General features: G+C 35.7%; 1 protein-coding gene across 6 annotated transcripts in view; it reads right to left on the reverse strand.

Moving 5' to 3' along the window:
* INTS8 (integrator complex subunit 8) overlaps positions 1-15,817 on the reverse strand; it is a 54,690-nt gene that overhangs the window by 19,979 nt on the left and 18,894 nt on the right. For all 6 annotated transcript variants that reach the window (XM_016431823.2, XM_001368819.4, XM_016431825.2 and 3 more), the window contains 5 exons: positions 14,535-14,605; positions 13,486-13,661; positions 7,981-8,114; positions 6,718-6,828; positions 2,243-2,444 (listed from right to left, as the gene is read on the reverse strand). In XM_016431823.2, the coding sequence (XP_016287309.1) occupies positions 2,243-2,444; positions 6,718-6,828; positions 7,981-8,114; positions 13,486-13,661; positions 14,535-14,605 (694 nt within the window). The remainder of the gene's footprint in view (positions 1-2,242; positions 2,445-6,717; positions 6,829-7,980; positions 8,115-13,485; positions 13,662-14,534; positions 14,606-15,817) is intronic.

The following is a 15,817-nucleotide window of genomic DNA, read 5'->3' on the forward strand; positions in this document are numbered from 1 at the left end:
TTCTGCCAGAGACAACAAAGCTGCAAAACAAGAATAAGCCTAATCCAAGCCACCTGACAAAGGTACAGAAGGTGGGGAGGGCAGGAAATCTACTCACTCTCGAGTTGCAGCATAATGCCTGAGAAGTTAAAGTACCTGAGCAGAAGAGCCCATAGCAGAGGACTTGCCACACGAAGACACTTGGCAGAGGCAAGAAAGCAGCTGGATGGGGATCAGTACAGCCATAAAACAATAAACAAGTAACATGGGATACTAAATCTAAAGGGACTAAGGCACTGCAAACCTCCCCAGAGCAAGCCAACAGGTTCACCTCCTTGACAGAGACATTGTTAAGAAATAAAAGCAGCCAGGCCTATCCCAATTACCAGAGAAAAAAATCTGTAAGCTTGGAGCAGTGCTTCCTCTATACTAGGAACAGAAAAGAATCTCGACAAAAAAAAAATGAAGTAATGGGGGGAAAGTAGCAAAAGACACCTCCCCCCATAACCAAACTACATAGAAAATTACTTTAGCAACAGGAAAGGTCAAAATACAAACTCAGAAGAGGGCAACAATGCCAAAAAGGAAATATGTAGAGCCTCAAAGGATAGTGTGAAAAGATGTCAGTCCCCAAGAGAGCTTAAAATCCAAATAATAAGAGAACAGAAAAATTTAAATGCTGAGGGGAAAATTCACTGAAGAAATCAAATCTCTAAAAAGTAAAATGGCCCTAAAGAACAGAATGGACTGAAAGAAAATGGAGGCCAAGAAAACTACACTGAGGAAAGTAACTCTTTAAAGTGTATGATGGGCCAAATTGAAAAGGAAACAAAAATTTTAAAAAAAATTAGAAATAACTCTAAAAATTAGAATTGGACAAAGAACAACTAATGAACCCATAAAACATCAGAAAACAATATGACAAAATGACCAATTTGGAAAATAAACCCAGGAAAAAGAATCTAAGAATCATCTGAATACCTAGAAGCCATGATCAAAAAAAGGGCCAGGATGCCATATTACAAGAAATCATCAGGGTAAGCTGCCCTGATATCATCAAACAAGAAGGAAAAATAGAAATTTAGAGAATCCACCAATCATCTCCTGAAAGAGACCCAAAATAAAATAATCCAGGACTACTATAGCTAAATTCTAGAACTCTCATGCCAGGAAATAGTACTACAAACAGCAAAAAACAATTCAAATATCCTAGAGCCATAGTCAGGATCACAAAGGACCTAGCAACTTCTACACTAAAGGACCAGAAAGTATGGAATGATATTCTGAAAGGCAAAGGATTTAAGACTACAACCAAAAATTATATACCCAGCAAAATTAAAACATAATCCTCCAGATAACAAAATTGGTGTTTAACCAATTAGAGGGACTTTCCTAACCAAAAAACCAGTGCTGAAAAGAAAATTCGATGAGCAAATTTGACACCAAAGAGAAGCATAAAAAGGTAAAGTGAAAACTTAATGGGTTTCAAATTGAGAACCAATGAAAAGGCATTTATTAAAATGTGATGGGATCTTATGGAGAAAAGGATAAAAATGGAAGTCCCAGATAAAGATAAAAAACAAAACAAAACATTGGTTTATACACTAATGGAATTTATTATCTAGTTGAAGAGATGTGACAATACATAACTCTATTTTGTATATTTTACTAAAAATCTCCCAACACACAGAACGTAGTTCCTTTAAGACAAGAGTATCTTATGTCTCTGAATGTTTCCCAATTATGCAGTACAGATTAGGTGACTAATATTTGATTTGAAGAAATATAAATATAAGTATGTAAGAGGCCTAATAAAAATGCTATAGGAGTCTGGAGTGGGGTGGGTTGGGAAAGGAGGAAAAGGCTCAGCTTCATTTGAGCTGAGCCTCAAAAAATGAGGAGAGTTTCAAAAGATGCTGCTATGGAGGTTAAAGAAGAAAGCTTAAGCACAGAAAAAGCACAAAAGGGAAAAATCACAGAATGAATCTTAAGTCATCAGGTATTTATGTATCTGTATGAGAAAGGAAGCTGAAGCTATACACTACCCTTCCAATTAAATTTGATCTTTCATACAAATTACATATTTTTCTAGATGTATTCAATTCCATGTGTTTTCTCCTGCAGGAAAAATAGCTGGCATATAACAAATTTCAAATACTACTACCAATATGCACATGACAATTAGGTATCAAAGTAATGAATTATTATTTTTTTCTTAACTGGAAGGAGTTTTCTTAGCCTTCTAAACATAAAACATTCATACCAGGAAGCCTCATTTCCAGGTATCCACGGACTCTGCTGATGAGGTCAGAAGGGGGACGCTCTCCTGATTGCCCTGGTCCAGCTTCATGTGTGTGAATATCCAAGAGCAACATCTCATTTAGCATTACCTGACGGAGCTTTGGGGAGAATTCTGTCACCAACTCCAAACAAGCAGCAAACAATTGTTTAGCATGGGCAAAATCCTATTAAAAAGTATTTAAATTATGTCAGAGCTGTACATACACTTCAATCATTATGCTTTTGCTTGAATAGTTAGGCAATATATGAACAAATACACTTATATGGAAAAATGCAAGGGTGACATATATACACAAATAGATACACATATATGAAGAAATGAGAAATGTAACAGATAACAGCATTCATGTTACCTATGCATTCAAATTTTATGAGAAATACAGTAATGCTTTCCAACATGAACAAATTTCACAATCTAAAACCTGCAAATATATCTTTATCCCTAAGATCAAGATATGTGTTATATAGTAAAGAAATTTAAAACAAAAGACGCCTTGAATATGACTAGGATGCAATAGTTATGACTTCAGATGCTCTGAAGCCTGTTCATTGTCATCCCATTATGAATCTGAACTGAGATACTATCAATAGTCAAGTCAACAAGCATTTATTAAGAATTTACATGTGCCAGGAATTGTACTCAGTGCTGGGGATACAAAAAAGGGTGAGTGAGGAGAAAAAGAAGAGGAAAAACACCCCACAATTTAATGGAATATCAAGTGGGAGGAACGGCAAAATTAGTATAAATGAATTTTAGATTTAGAGGATATAAAGGTATGGAAAGACAGAAAGGGCACATATAATAAAAGGCTTTAAAAGCCAAAAAGGACTTTATATTTCATCCTAGAGGCAACAGATTTGACTGATTTGACTGAGTCAGACTTCTGTTTTAGGAATATCAATTGGACAGGTGACTGGAAGATGGATCCCAGTGGAAAGAGATTTGCAGCAGGGGAGAACAACCAGTAAGTCATTGCAGTAATCCAGGCATGAGGTGAGAAGGGCCTGCATCAGGGTTATGATAGTGTCAGAGGATAGAAGGGAGATGTTATGAAAGTAAAAATGACACAACTTGACAAGTGATTGGATATAGTAGGTTGAAAGAGAGTAAGAAGCAGCAAAAGACACCTTTATTATACACGATGACTAGAAAGATATTACCATACTTAGTAGTAATAGGAAATTTAGGAAGAAGGTGAACCCAAGTTCAGTTTTGTGCATGTTAAATTAAGACTAGAGGTCAGGAGAGAGGGTAAAATTAAGGCATAGAAGTGACCGAATCCATTAGAGTTAATGAGATCACTAAGGGAAATAGTATCAAGAAGGGAAGAGGGGGGCTGGGTGGCTCGGTAGATTGAGAGCCAGGACTAGAGACAGGAGGTCCTAGGTTCAAATCTGGCCTCACACACTTCCTAGCTGTGTGACCCTGAGCAAGCCACTTAACTCCCATTTCCTAGCCCTTACCACTCTTCTGCCTTGGAACCAATACACAATATTGATTCTAAGATAGAAAGTAAGGGTTGTTGTTGTTTTTTAAAAGGAAAAATAAAAGAAAGAAGGGAAAAGGACCCAGAGTTAATGGGCATGACCTAGACCAAGCTACAGCAAAGGACTGAGAAGAACCAAGATAAGTATAGTTAATCCAAGGGTAAGGACTAGCAGGACAAGATTGGTGATATGATGAAGAGGGCAAAAACAGTATATAGAACTGAACTATTCAGGAAGGAGTCTAGAGGAAGGAAGGAAAGAATTTTGGGATCATGGTTTAATGAAGAACTTAGTAGTCTAACAATTTTTGTAGATAAATATCAACATCAAGTAAAACAAAGTTACATGGTTTTATTACCCTCCTCTCTCTTGGTTTTCATGACACTCCTCTCTACATTCTCCTACCTATCTGGTCTTTCTCAGACTCCTCTGTTGGATCTTCATCCAAGTTTTGCCTACTAGCTTGGGCATCTCTTTCTCTCTGTATGTTAATTCCCTTACTTATCTCATCAGGTCTCAGGGATTCAAATTATCATCACTATGCTGATGATTTCTAGCCTTGACATTCAGTCTTGCACTTCCAACCATTTATTTGGAATAGTGAACTTTAGACATCTTAATTCCTGTTTCTGTTGAACATTTTATAAAATACTTTAATTGGTATCTTGAAGACACTCTGTAGAAAAAGTGAGGCATGGTATCTCTTAATTTTGAGAGAATTTCACAACTAAAATGCAGAATTTTACAACTCAGAAATATTTCTTGTTTTTGCCATTTCCAATAACCCAGGACAGTACACTGATTATTGACTTTATCCAATCAGAAGGAGAAAAAAAATATTCTTCAGAAAATACGAGGCAAAATATTTTCATCAAAGGGCGATAAAAGCCTGTCTGTCCTTTGATACAGCCATAGCACTGCTGGGTTTGTACCACAAGGAGATAATAAGGAAAAAGATTTGTACAAGAATATTAATAGCTGTGCTCTTTGTGGTGGCAAAAAATTGTAAAATGAGGGGATGCCCTTCAATTGGAGAATGGCTGAACAAATTGTGGTATATGTTGGTGATGGAATACTATTGTGCTAAAAGGAATATAAAGTGGAGGAATTCCATGGAGACTGGAACAACCTCCAGGATGTGATGCAAAAAGAGCAGAACCAGGAAAACATTGTACACAGAGACTGATATACTGTGGTACAATCGAAGGTGATGGACTTCTCCATTAGTGTCAATGCAATGTCCCTAAACAATCTGCAGGGATCTAGGAGGAAAAACACTATCCACAAGCAGAGGACAAACTGTGGGAGTAAAAACACCGAGGAAAAGCAACTGCTTGACTACAGGGGTTGAGGGGACATGACAGAGGAGAGACTTTAAATGAACACTCTAATGCAAATACCAACAACATGGAAATGGGTTAGAATCAAGGACACATGTGATACCCAGTGGAATCGCGCGTCGTCTATGGGAGAGGGAAAGGTGGTGGGAGGGGGGGGCAGGGAGGAAAAGAAAATGATCTTTGTTTCCAATGAATAATGTTTGAAAATGACCAAATAAAATAATGTCAACAAATAAATAAATAAATAATATCTTAAAAAAAAGGAAAGAAAATACTAGGCAAGTCAATTAAAACAAATGTCTTTCCTATACTGAAGTATAACACTGAAGTTTAAAAAATATATTAATTCTCCCCATTCTCATTGGGAAGCTAGTCTTTAAAAATATAACTCATTCTAAATCAGTGTGCTCTCTATGAATTACATAGTGCTAAATGTCCCTTAATTCGTGAGTTAAAAAAATAAAAGCATACGTTATTGAATTAATTGATCAAAGAGAAAGAAGTCATTACAATGAGAAGATAAAAGTTACTTAAAGAAAATGGTTGGATTTTGGAACTGTTGATACCCATCTCTGACCCTGTGCCCTGTGCTGAAGTAGTAACTTGGTCACTGGAAACAACCTTGCTAAAGAAAATTATAAACTATTACAGGGGAAATGCCTCTGTAAAACAATTTTTAAAAGTATACATACACACACACACACACACACACACACACACACATGCTTTCTAATTTGCCCTGATTCAGACACAAGCTTCCTGTAGTTTGCCAGGCAAAGGTCAAATTCTCCCAATGTTTTCTCCCCCCAAAATCTGTATCTTTCACTATTTCTCAATAGAATGCTTATAAATTTCTGCCCAAAATGTCTCTTCAGTGTTCCCAGAACACCATTTATCTTCTCAATCCTCAATACAAATACAATGTCCTTACTTGGCCTCTTCACCTATCCAACAATATCTATACTCTTAAGGTTCCAAGTCAAGTTTTAGCAACACAATGAACAGCTGACATCAATTCTTTTTAACTTCTACAGCCCTTTGCCTTGGATTATTAATTAACCTTTTGTGTGTCTGTGATTATTAATTAAGCTCTATATGCCTTATATTTCTTATAGGTTATGATTCATACTACTTTAACATTACAGACACTCTTAACTGATGCACTAAGAAAGGACATTCAAATTTTTTAAATTTATTAACTATAATGAACAGAATCTCAGAAAAAGGCCAATATAAGACATAGATCAGTCACCTGGGAAAATTTAGACAATGTGTAAGTGAAGAGGGCAAGAGAGGGATAAAGGCCCAGACCTAGGATTTCATTGGTATAAACAATTCCTTGATAAGTAAAGTCTTAGGAAATATGGAAAGGTTAAATAATTTGTCCAGTGATACAAAGGCAGTATGTGCCAAAGATGGGTTTTAAACCAAGTCATTTTAACTGTAAGGCTGGCTCTCTATCTGCTGGGTCACAGACTGTCAAACAGGATTAGGAGACTTTAAATTGCATGCTACTTCTCTGGAAGTCACTTTCTGACTCCTGGACTTAGTATGAAAATCAATGATTTATTCTTCTAATAAAATAATCAACAAATCTTTCTTTACTCACCTTAACGATACTGCAGTGTAAGCCCTTTGCCATAAGAATGTAAACCAAATCTCTGGTTAAGCCATCTTTAATTCCTAGAATAACACTACTGTAAACACCTGGCACTTCCCACTAGAAGAAAAAAAGGTCACTATTAATAATAAAGATAATAATTTTTGTGGAATAGAGGAAAGATAATTCTTGATTTCAAATGAAATTACAATTTTTCAAAATTTAATTGAAACCAAGATAAAAATAATCATTATGATGAGCAAATAGTTAGGATAGATTGAGAATCAGAAGCAATTCTGGAATTCACTTATTCCAACCCCTACTCAAATCATAAACCTGTTCAACTACTCATTGAAAACATCTAATAATGAATTTATTACCATGAAGTTATTAACTCAATTCACTTTTGGATAGCACTAAAATGTTAAGTGGGTTAGGTTATTAAGATGAAGGGAACATATAGGAAAAACTTTCTTAAAAGGAGCTATTTTTCCTTTCTGTTCAGGCAATCTAGAGTATTTTTAGATGACAAAACTACTTATTCCTTACTTCAATTATGTTTTTGTAAATGTTCTCCACCACTCTCACCCCGCCTCCCCATTCTGGTTCCTGGATTTCTTCAAATGAATAAATCTTTTATTTATTTATTTATTATTATTATTATTTTTAAAAAATCCTTACCTTCCATCTTGGAGTCAATACTGTGTATTGGCTCCAAGGCAGAAGAGTGGTTAAGGGCTAGGCAATGGGGGTCAAGTGACTTCCCCAGGGTCATACAGCTGGGAAGTGTCTGAGGCCAAATTTGAACCCAGGACCTCCCATCTCTAGGCCTGACTCTCAATTCACTGAGCCACCCAGCTGCCCCCAAATAAATCTTTTAAATACTGTATAATACTAATACTCGGCTACCTTCACCTTATTTCTCTCGAAAAGAGCGTATCTTTCCAGAGTCATAGTTCAATCATGGGTCTCATTCTATCAAGTCTCAGTGATAGCATTAAAGTCAAATTTCCTTCTATGGATTAGAAACTCTAGTTTACCTTACTTGTAATTCATACTTTGTATAACTGTGTCTAGATAGCTGAAGCTAGGTGTTTTTACTGTTGGCTTTCTTGATTTTTTCTTCTGGGAATGTCATTGTATCTCTATTGCTACTCCAGATATACAGTATCTAGCTTAGTGAATAAACAAATTTTGTTTTATCCCCATTCTCTTTTCATTTAAAAACTTTTTTTTATTAGATTTGTAAGATAGCAAACAAATACATCATACCTTACTAGATACTGTCCAAAACTGGCGTTCTGAAGTCATGCCATGTAATTCAATTAAAATTTGGCGAATTCTCCAAGGATCTACTGATAATATAAGCTGATGCTCTAATTGCCCAATGTTGACACTTGCTGATGCTAAAGGAAGGAACAGATAACTTATGGCAAACCAATTTTAGCACATTTTTTGTTAGTTTTATGTCTTTGTGTTGTTTTTTTTTAACTGGACCTATGATTTCATTTGGCAAAGGGAGCTCCCAATGAGGAATTGCCTTTCCAAATGCAGATTTCAGTCTCTCAGAGTGGCCCAGAGTACTGGAAGGTTAAAAGCCTTTTCCAGGTCAAAGTGATAATCAGAAGCAGTTTTTGAGTATGGGTCCTCCCGACTCCAAAGCTGGCTATATCCAGTAGGTCATATTAAGAACATATCTTACTAAACATGACATGAATGATATCTGGAAATTGGAGAAGGCAGAATTCTATCTCAATATTAAGTTGAATCTTGTATTAAGAGATACATGAACCTATTTATAGAACTGAATTGTCTTGTGCAGAAGACTGGTAAGTGCTAGGCAATGGAGGTTAAGTGACTTGCCCAGGGTCACATAGCTAAAAGTATCTTGAGGTGAAATTTGAAACCCGAACCTCCCATCTCTGGGCCTGGCTCTCAACTCACTGAGCCACCTAACTGCCCTCTGAATCATACTAAAATTGATACTCCAGTGGAACACAAAGACAAACAGAAGGTGAAGTTAAATGAAAAGAAGGTTTTTAAGTTCTCCATAAGAGAAGCAAATAAAGGAATTAATGTATCTGGTTCTATCATATATCCCAAAACAAGAAATATCATTTCATGGGACATGTAGTAATCTCATAATCTCAAATTATAGCACTTGTAATAAATAGAATATAAAAATAATAAATAATAGCACATTATAAATCAATATCTATTACAGCAGATAAAATAAAGAGAAATTTCAATCAAGAATTTAATTTAATTCTCCAAATTAAATCAATTTAAGGAGAGGCCAGACCTAAGATGGAGGCTTAGAAGCAGCAAAAGTTAGAATTGCTTCAAGAATTCTTCCAAACCAACCTTAAAAATGGCTAGAGTCAGAGATCCAACAACAAGACAAAGTAAGGGGGCTCTCCTGTGAAAAACAACTTGAAAGGTAGGCAGAGAGTCAGTTTTTTTATGGGATAAGAGATAACCAGAAGTAAAACTGCACACAGAAGATTGTGGGTCAACCAACCCCCACCTACTGTGCCAGATTCCAAAACTGGGCATAGGCCAATTTTGGGATCCCAGGACCCAGCTAAAGCCAACAATAGAGGACCCCTGACCTATCCCTTGAAATCCCAAGCATTGGCACAAGCCCACAGTGAGGCCCCAAAGTCTATAGTGCTTAGTCCTTTCAAGTCTAATCTAAAGTGAAGTCCCTAGCCGCAGGGAAAATAGCTCACTGTACTCTAAATCCAGCAAGCCATCATCAGAATTAGCAGTTGTCAGAACTCCCAGTCTACAGGCAAAAAGAAGGCTGGGAAAAGGAGCAAATAGCAAAAGAAACTCTAAACTATAGAAAATTTTTACAGACACTACTCAGGAAGGAACCATAAGAACAAAACAATCACATACGAAACTTCAAAGAAAATTAGGAATTGGTCTCAGACACTGGAAGAGCTCACAAAGGAATTAAAAAATCAAATGAGAAGAAAAATGGGGAAAAGAAATGAAAATAACGCAAAAAGAAAATAAAAGTTTTAAAAGCAAAATTGGTCAAGCAAAAAAAGAGGCACAAAATAAAATGAAAAGAGTATATTAAAAAACAGAATTGATTTTTTAGTACAGAATAGAATCAATTGATTCTATGGCAGAAGAGTGGTAAGGGCTAGACAATAGGGGTCAAGTGACTTGCCCAGGTTCACACAGCTGGGAAGTGTCTGAGGTCAAATTTGAACCCAGGACCTCCCATCTCTAGGCCTGACTCTCAAACCACTGAGCTACCTAATTGCCCCCCCCAACCCAACACAATTTTATAAGAAATTACCAAAGAAAAACGCCCCAATATTTTTGAAGAGGGTAAAATAGAAAATGAAAGAACTCAAAGATCATCTCCTGCAGTAAATCCTCAAATGAGAACTCCCAGGAATCCAAGTTCAAGAGGAGAAAATACTACAATCATCCAGAAAGAAATAATTCAAATATCATGGAGGCCAATCAGGATTACACAGGATTTGAAAGCTTCTATATTGAAGGATTGGAAGGCTTGGAATATACTATATTACAGAAGGCAAGGGAACTAGGATTATAACCAAGAATTGCTTACTCATCAAAACTGACTATATTGTTTCAGGGGAAAAGATGGTAATTTAATAAAATAAAATGAGCATTCCCGAAGAGAAGACAAGAACTAAAATTCTAATCCCATACCCTGTCAATCACTCTTATGTCCCAAGTCTTATCTCCTATTGTAACAAAACAGACAATGTGATATCCAAACACAAAATTCAAGAGAAGCATAAAAAGGTAAAGAAGAAAGACAAAAAAATTTAAGGGACTCAATAAGGTCAAATTGTTTATATTCCTACATGGAAAGATAATATTTGTAACTCTTTACATTCTTATCATTATCACATTAGTTAGAAGAAGACATAGACAAAGGGTATGGTAGTAAGTTACTTAGAATGATATATAAAAAAAATTAAAGGGTGAAAAAGGCTTGTCCTGAGAGAAATGAGGAGAGGTAAATGGGATAAATTACAACACATAAAGAGGCACAGGAAAAAACTACTACAATGGAGAGGAGAATGAGGGTGGTAACAAGTAATATTTAAAATTTACTCCCATTGGAACTAACTCGGAGAGGGAATAACAGCAAGATTCTTTGGGGTATAGAATCTTATATTATCCTATACAAGAAATAAAAGAATAGAAGGGGACTAAGAAAGGGGAGTAGCAAGGAGGGACAGAATATAAGGGAGGGAGAATGGGGAGATGTGATTAAAAGCAAAGTATTTCTCTGGAGTGATAGACTGAAAGGAGAAAGTACAGGATTAAAAGGGGAAAATAATGGAGGGGGAATACACAAATAACAGTCATAACTGTGAATGTAAATGGGATGAACTCACCCATAAAAAGGAAGCAGATAGCAGGGTAAATTAAAAACCAGAATCCTGCCAATATATATTCTTTATAAGAAACATATTTCAAGCAGGAATCACACACAGTGTAAAGATAAGGGGATGGAGTAGAATCTACTGGACTTCAACTGAGATTTTTTTAAAAAGCAGGACTAGTGATCTCATATCTTTCTACATTCAATTTGTTGTGATATATTGTTTTGATTGAACTTTATAAGAAAATCTTGTCTCAAAAAATGAAGTTAGAAAAAAGAAGGGTATTTAATAGGTAAAAAAGATTTCAGTATGTTGTTTGAAACATTGGAGATGAATTATGAAAAGATGAAAATAGTTTTTACTATGAAAATAATTTCACACCTATGGACCTCTTGAAAGGCTCTTAAGAGATCCCAAAGGGTCAAATAATGGACCATACTTTGAAAACTGATGGTATAGATTACACCCGATCCCTCTAAACTCTTTACTGATTTATCTATAAAATGAAGTGGTTAGAACAGGGATCTGTATGACACGGCCGGCCAACTCTATGCCTTTTTTTGATATAGCCAGAGAACTGAGATTGCTTTTTTTGTTTGTTTTTAGGCAATGGGGGTCAAGTGACTTGTCTAGGGTCACATAGCTAGGAAGTGTCTGAGGCCACATTTGAACCCAGGACCTCCCATCTCTGGGCCTGGCTCTCAATCCACTGAATCACCCAGCTTCTCCCTTTGGTTTGTTTTTAAAAAATATTTTTACACACAGAAAAACTTTATTTAAAAATGTAAAACCATTCTTAGCTCAGGGGTTACAAAACCAGGCGTTTATTTGCTAACCTTGGGTTAGACTAAATGACTTTACAAAGCATTCTGGGGGGAAAATAGCTTTTAAACATATGTCTTAAGACCGGGAGAACACTGTGTACAGTAACAGTAATATTATGATGATTATATGTGAAAACTTGGTTACTCTCAGGAATGCAATGATCTTGGGACAATTCTGAAAAACTTATGAGGAATGCTATCCACTTCCAGAGAAAGAACTGTTGGAGTCATCTTTCATGTAAATGTATTTATGGTTTTATTTTGGGGATTTGGTTATGTATGAGTGTGCTCTCACAACAATAAGCAATATGGAAATGTTTGGCATGAAAATAAAAATGAAATTAAAAAAAGAAGTATGTCTTAAGTTCAGAAGAAAAGAGATGCAGATTTGTGAGTTGCTTGAATTAAAAATGGTAGTTGAAGCCAAAGAACAAATAACACTGCCATGAGACCTAAGATAAATAAATAAAAGGGCATTGGAAAGCCCTTACAGTAAGGAATTCTGGAGAATGAAGACTAGTAAAGGAACAGAGAAGAAACTCTTAAAGAGGCAGAAAGAAAATAAGCATTCTTGCTTTAACTAGTCTTACTAGTCTATTTAATAAATGGTAGTACTAAAGCAAAAAACAATTCCCTCTACAAATTTTTATGTGCTAAGACTTCCATTTGCCCTAGTACAATAATAGCAAACCTATGGCATGGGTGCTGAAAATGGTACACACTCTGTGGGCACTTGGTCACCCCACACTCCAGTTCGATATTAGAAAGGCAGAGGGACTCAGGTGGAGTTGCTCCCCTCCCTCTCTCCACAGTGCCTGATGGCATTTTTTCTCACCCCCCACCCCTCTGTTCAGCATCCAATGGGAGCTCACAAGGGGTAAGGTGGGACTGAAGGGAGTGGAGCGCTAAGGCCACTCCCCTTCCCCTCTCTATATTCGCTGAGGACATTCCTCACTTCACTCATTCCAATGCCCAACTGCCCTATCCACTTGCACTATCCAATGCCCATGTTCTTTCTCCCCTGTGTGGTGTAAGGAGGGGCAGGGCACCTCCAGCACTTGGTGTGGAGGGGGGCCTGGCATGCCAGGTATGGGGAGGAGGGGCACAGCACTCAGTCTGGGGTAGAGGCAGGGTCTGACACTCTGGCTCTAAAAGGCTTACCAACACTGCTCTAGTGCCTAAAAGTAGTCCTTAATAGGCAAAAAAGGAAGGGTAGATAATTTTTTTAAACCCTTACCTTCTGTCCTAGAATCAATACTAGGTATTGGTTCTAAGGTAGAAGAATGGTGAGGGTGAGGCAATGGGGATTGAGTGACTTGGCCAGGGTTACACAGCTAAGAAGTGTTTGAGGTCATATTTGAACCCAGGACCTCCTGTCTCTAGGCCTGGCTCTCAATTCACTAAGCCACCCAGCTGCCCCCAACAAGGTAGATAATTTTAAAATCTAATATGAATATGATTTATATGTGTAAATATAAATAAGAGGGCATTACAGTATTATCCAATGTAAATTTCTATTAAAGAAAAAAAACCCCACCAATATTTAGCAGCAGAGGTGTAAAACTGACCTGGAATATCATAAAATGAAGTTACAGGTTTGGTGCATAGATTTACTCTAGGTGATCTTTTCCTCATCTGTTCTATGAGTAGCTTCTGTTCATCATCTTTCAACAATGTAATGAAGAGTTCATGAGAAGAAATCATAAAGACAAACTGAAGATCATCCAATCCCAAGCAGAGATTTCTACATTAACAAGAAATATTGAGAAATAAAGATGTGAGCAATTTAAATTTGTCACATTTTGTTGTCAATGGATAATCCTCTGAAAAGCTATTAAGTATTTTATAACAGAATTTTGACATTATTAAGGTAAAGCTTTCTATTTTTTCTCAATTTAAACTATGTAACCCAAATGGAAAGAGATAAGAAAATCAACAGTTTTGCATTGATGTACAGATTCTAATACTGTATTTGGTTGTTAAGGGCAGTGACAATGCAAATGTAGTAAGCAATAACCAAAGCAAGTGAATATTTCATAAATTCATTGATGAAATAAAATATTGAAGAAAAAAACATCTCCAGGTAATATTACACATTATAAAGCTATCAAAAATAAGGCAGATCCAAGTAAGTCAGCCTACTATGTCTAAAAGAATTATAGTACATGGAAATAGTGGAAACTATGCTATAAAAGAAATTATAATTATGATTAATACAGAATGAAAAATGAAGCGAGCTAAGAAAACAACATTCAAAATGGCTACAAAAACAGAAATTGAAAAACCACAAGAAGACTGAAAATGAATACTGCAAAATTATAAACAAGCTCGGCATCAAAGCAGGATTAAGAAAAGACATCCCACCCCAATTCCTCTGAAAAGATAGGGAGAATAAGGGTGTGGAATATTGCATAAGATTATAAAATTTTTTTAAACACTGATCAATTTTGCTAAATGTCTTCTTTTAAAACAATCTTATAAAAAGGATGGCTTTGTCAGAACAGAAAATACTGATAAAAATGTATTTAAAAATAAAGATAATCTAATGTAAATCTGTTCTTATGAAAATACTAAGAAATGCAATTTAACAAGAATTTATAAAGCGTTAATCACTTACTTTAGAAAAGCAGCCATGTTTCCTTTCAAAGTATCTGAAGCTTGCTCCAAATTTATTGATTTTGAACATACCTATGAATTAAAAGTTATATTTTATATATACATATTTTATGTTATATATATATATATATATATAAATAAAATAGTTATAGTTAAAACAAAGACACTATATAAAGTTAAAAAGAACTTGTTCCCTCAACTACTACCTCATGGAAAGCTGCAGTGCAGCAAAGTTACATAAGAAAATCAGATACACACACAAAATCTTCATAATCCAAATGTTAAAATAAGATTTAATAATGTTTTCAACAAAGGAATGTATTTGTATGCACATTTCTCACAGTTTCAGGAGACAGCAATTAATTAGTTCTCTGTAGCCATAGATACTTTCAGAACAGAACAAATATTATGTTTGTAGCACTGACCAATTAAAATGAATATAAACACTTAGTTCTCTTAGACAGCAATAATCATTTGGAGAAAGGTGAGAACAAGTTACCAAAATTTAATGAAAACATTAATTAAAAGTGTACACTTGGTTTTACTCTCAATCTCAACCAAACAACTATGATTTCCATGTATATTTCCCAACTGGCAAAACAATGTGTTATCCAACTGAGAAATATATCGTCTACTTACTATTAATTTACTCTGCATCAAATGAGATATTGTAGTAAGTGGTCAACATAATGCCTGGGCACTAGCAGCCAACACAGTTATTTCCTTCTTTTCCCCTTTGCTTTGTATACACTTGTGTGTATTTGTTTTCCTTTATACAATGTAGGCATCTTGATGGAAAGAACTGGTTCATTTTTGTTTCTCTATGTCCAGAGCCTATCTTCCATGGTGACTGGTATACATCAAAAGCAGGGTTATACAACTGTGCTTTATTCTTTCATGATCAGAACTCAGGATTATTATACAAGTGTGCTTTTTTTAAAAATCGCTTTTTTTCTATATGTTTGAGACAGAATTTTTTTCTTTTTAAAAAATTCTTACATTATGTCTTGAAATCAATACAAAGTATTAGCTCTAAGACACAAGAGTGGTAAGGGCTAGATAACTGGGGTTAACTGACTTGCCCAAGATCACATATTAGAAGTGTCTGAAGCCAGAATTAAACCTAGGACATCCTGTCTCCAAGCCTGGCTCTCTATCCACTAGGCCACCAAGCTACCCCAAGAACTCTAAACAATGATTTTCTAATTGGATTTTAAGATGACTACAAAATGATTATCAAGTTATCTCAGTATTTTAGAGCAGGAATAATTAATTTATGTTGAA

The sequence above is a fragment of the Monodelphis domestica genome, chromosome 3, assembly GCF_027887165.1.
Source record: "Monodelphis domestica isolate mMonDom1 chromosome 3, mMonDom1.pri, whole genome shotgun sequence".
Lineage (NCBI taxonomy): Eukaryota > Metazoa > Chordata > Mammalia > Didelphimorphia > Didelphidae > Monodelphis > Monodelphis domestica.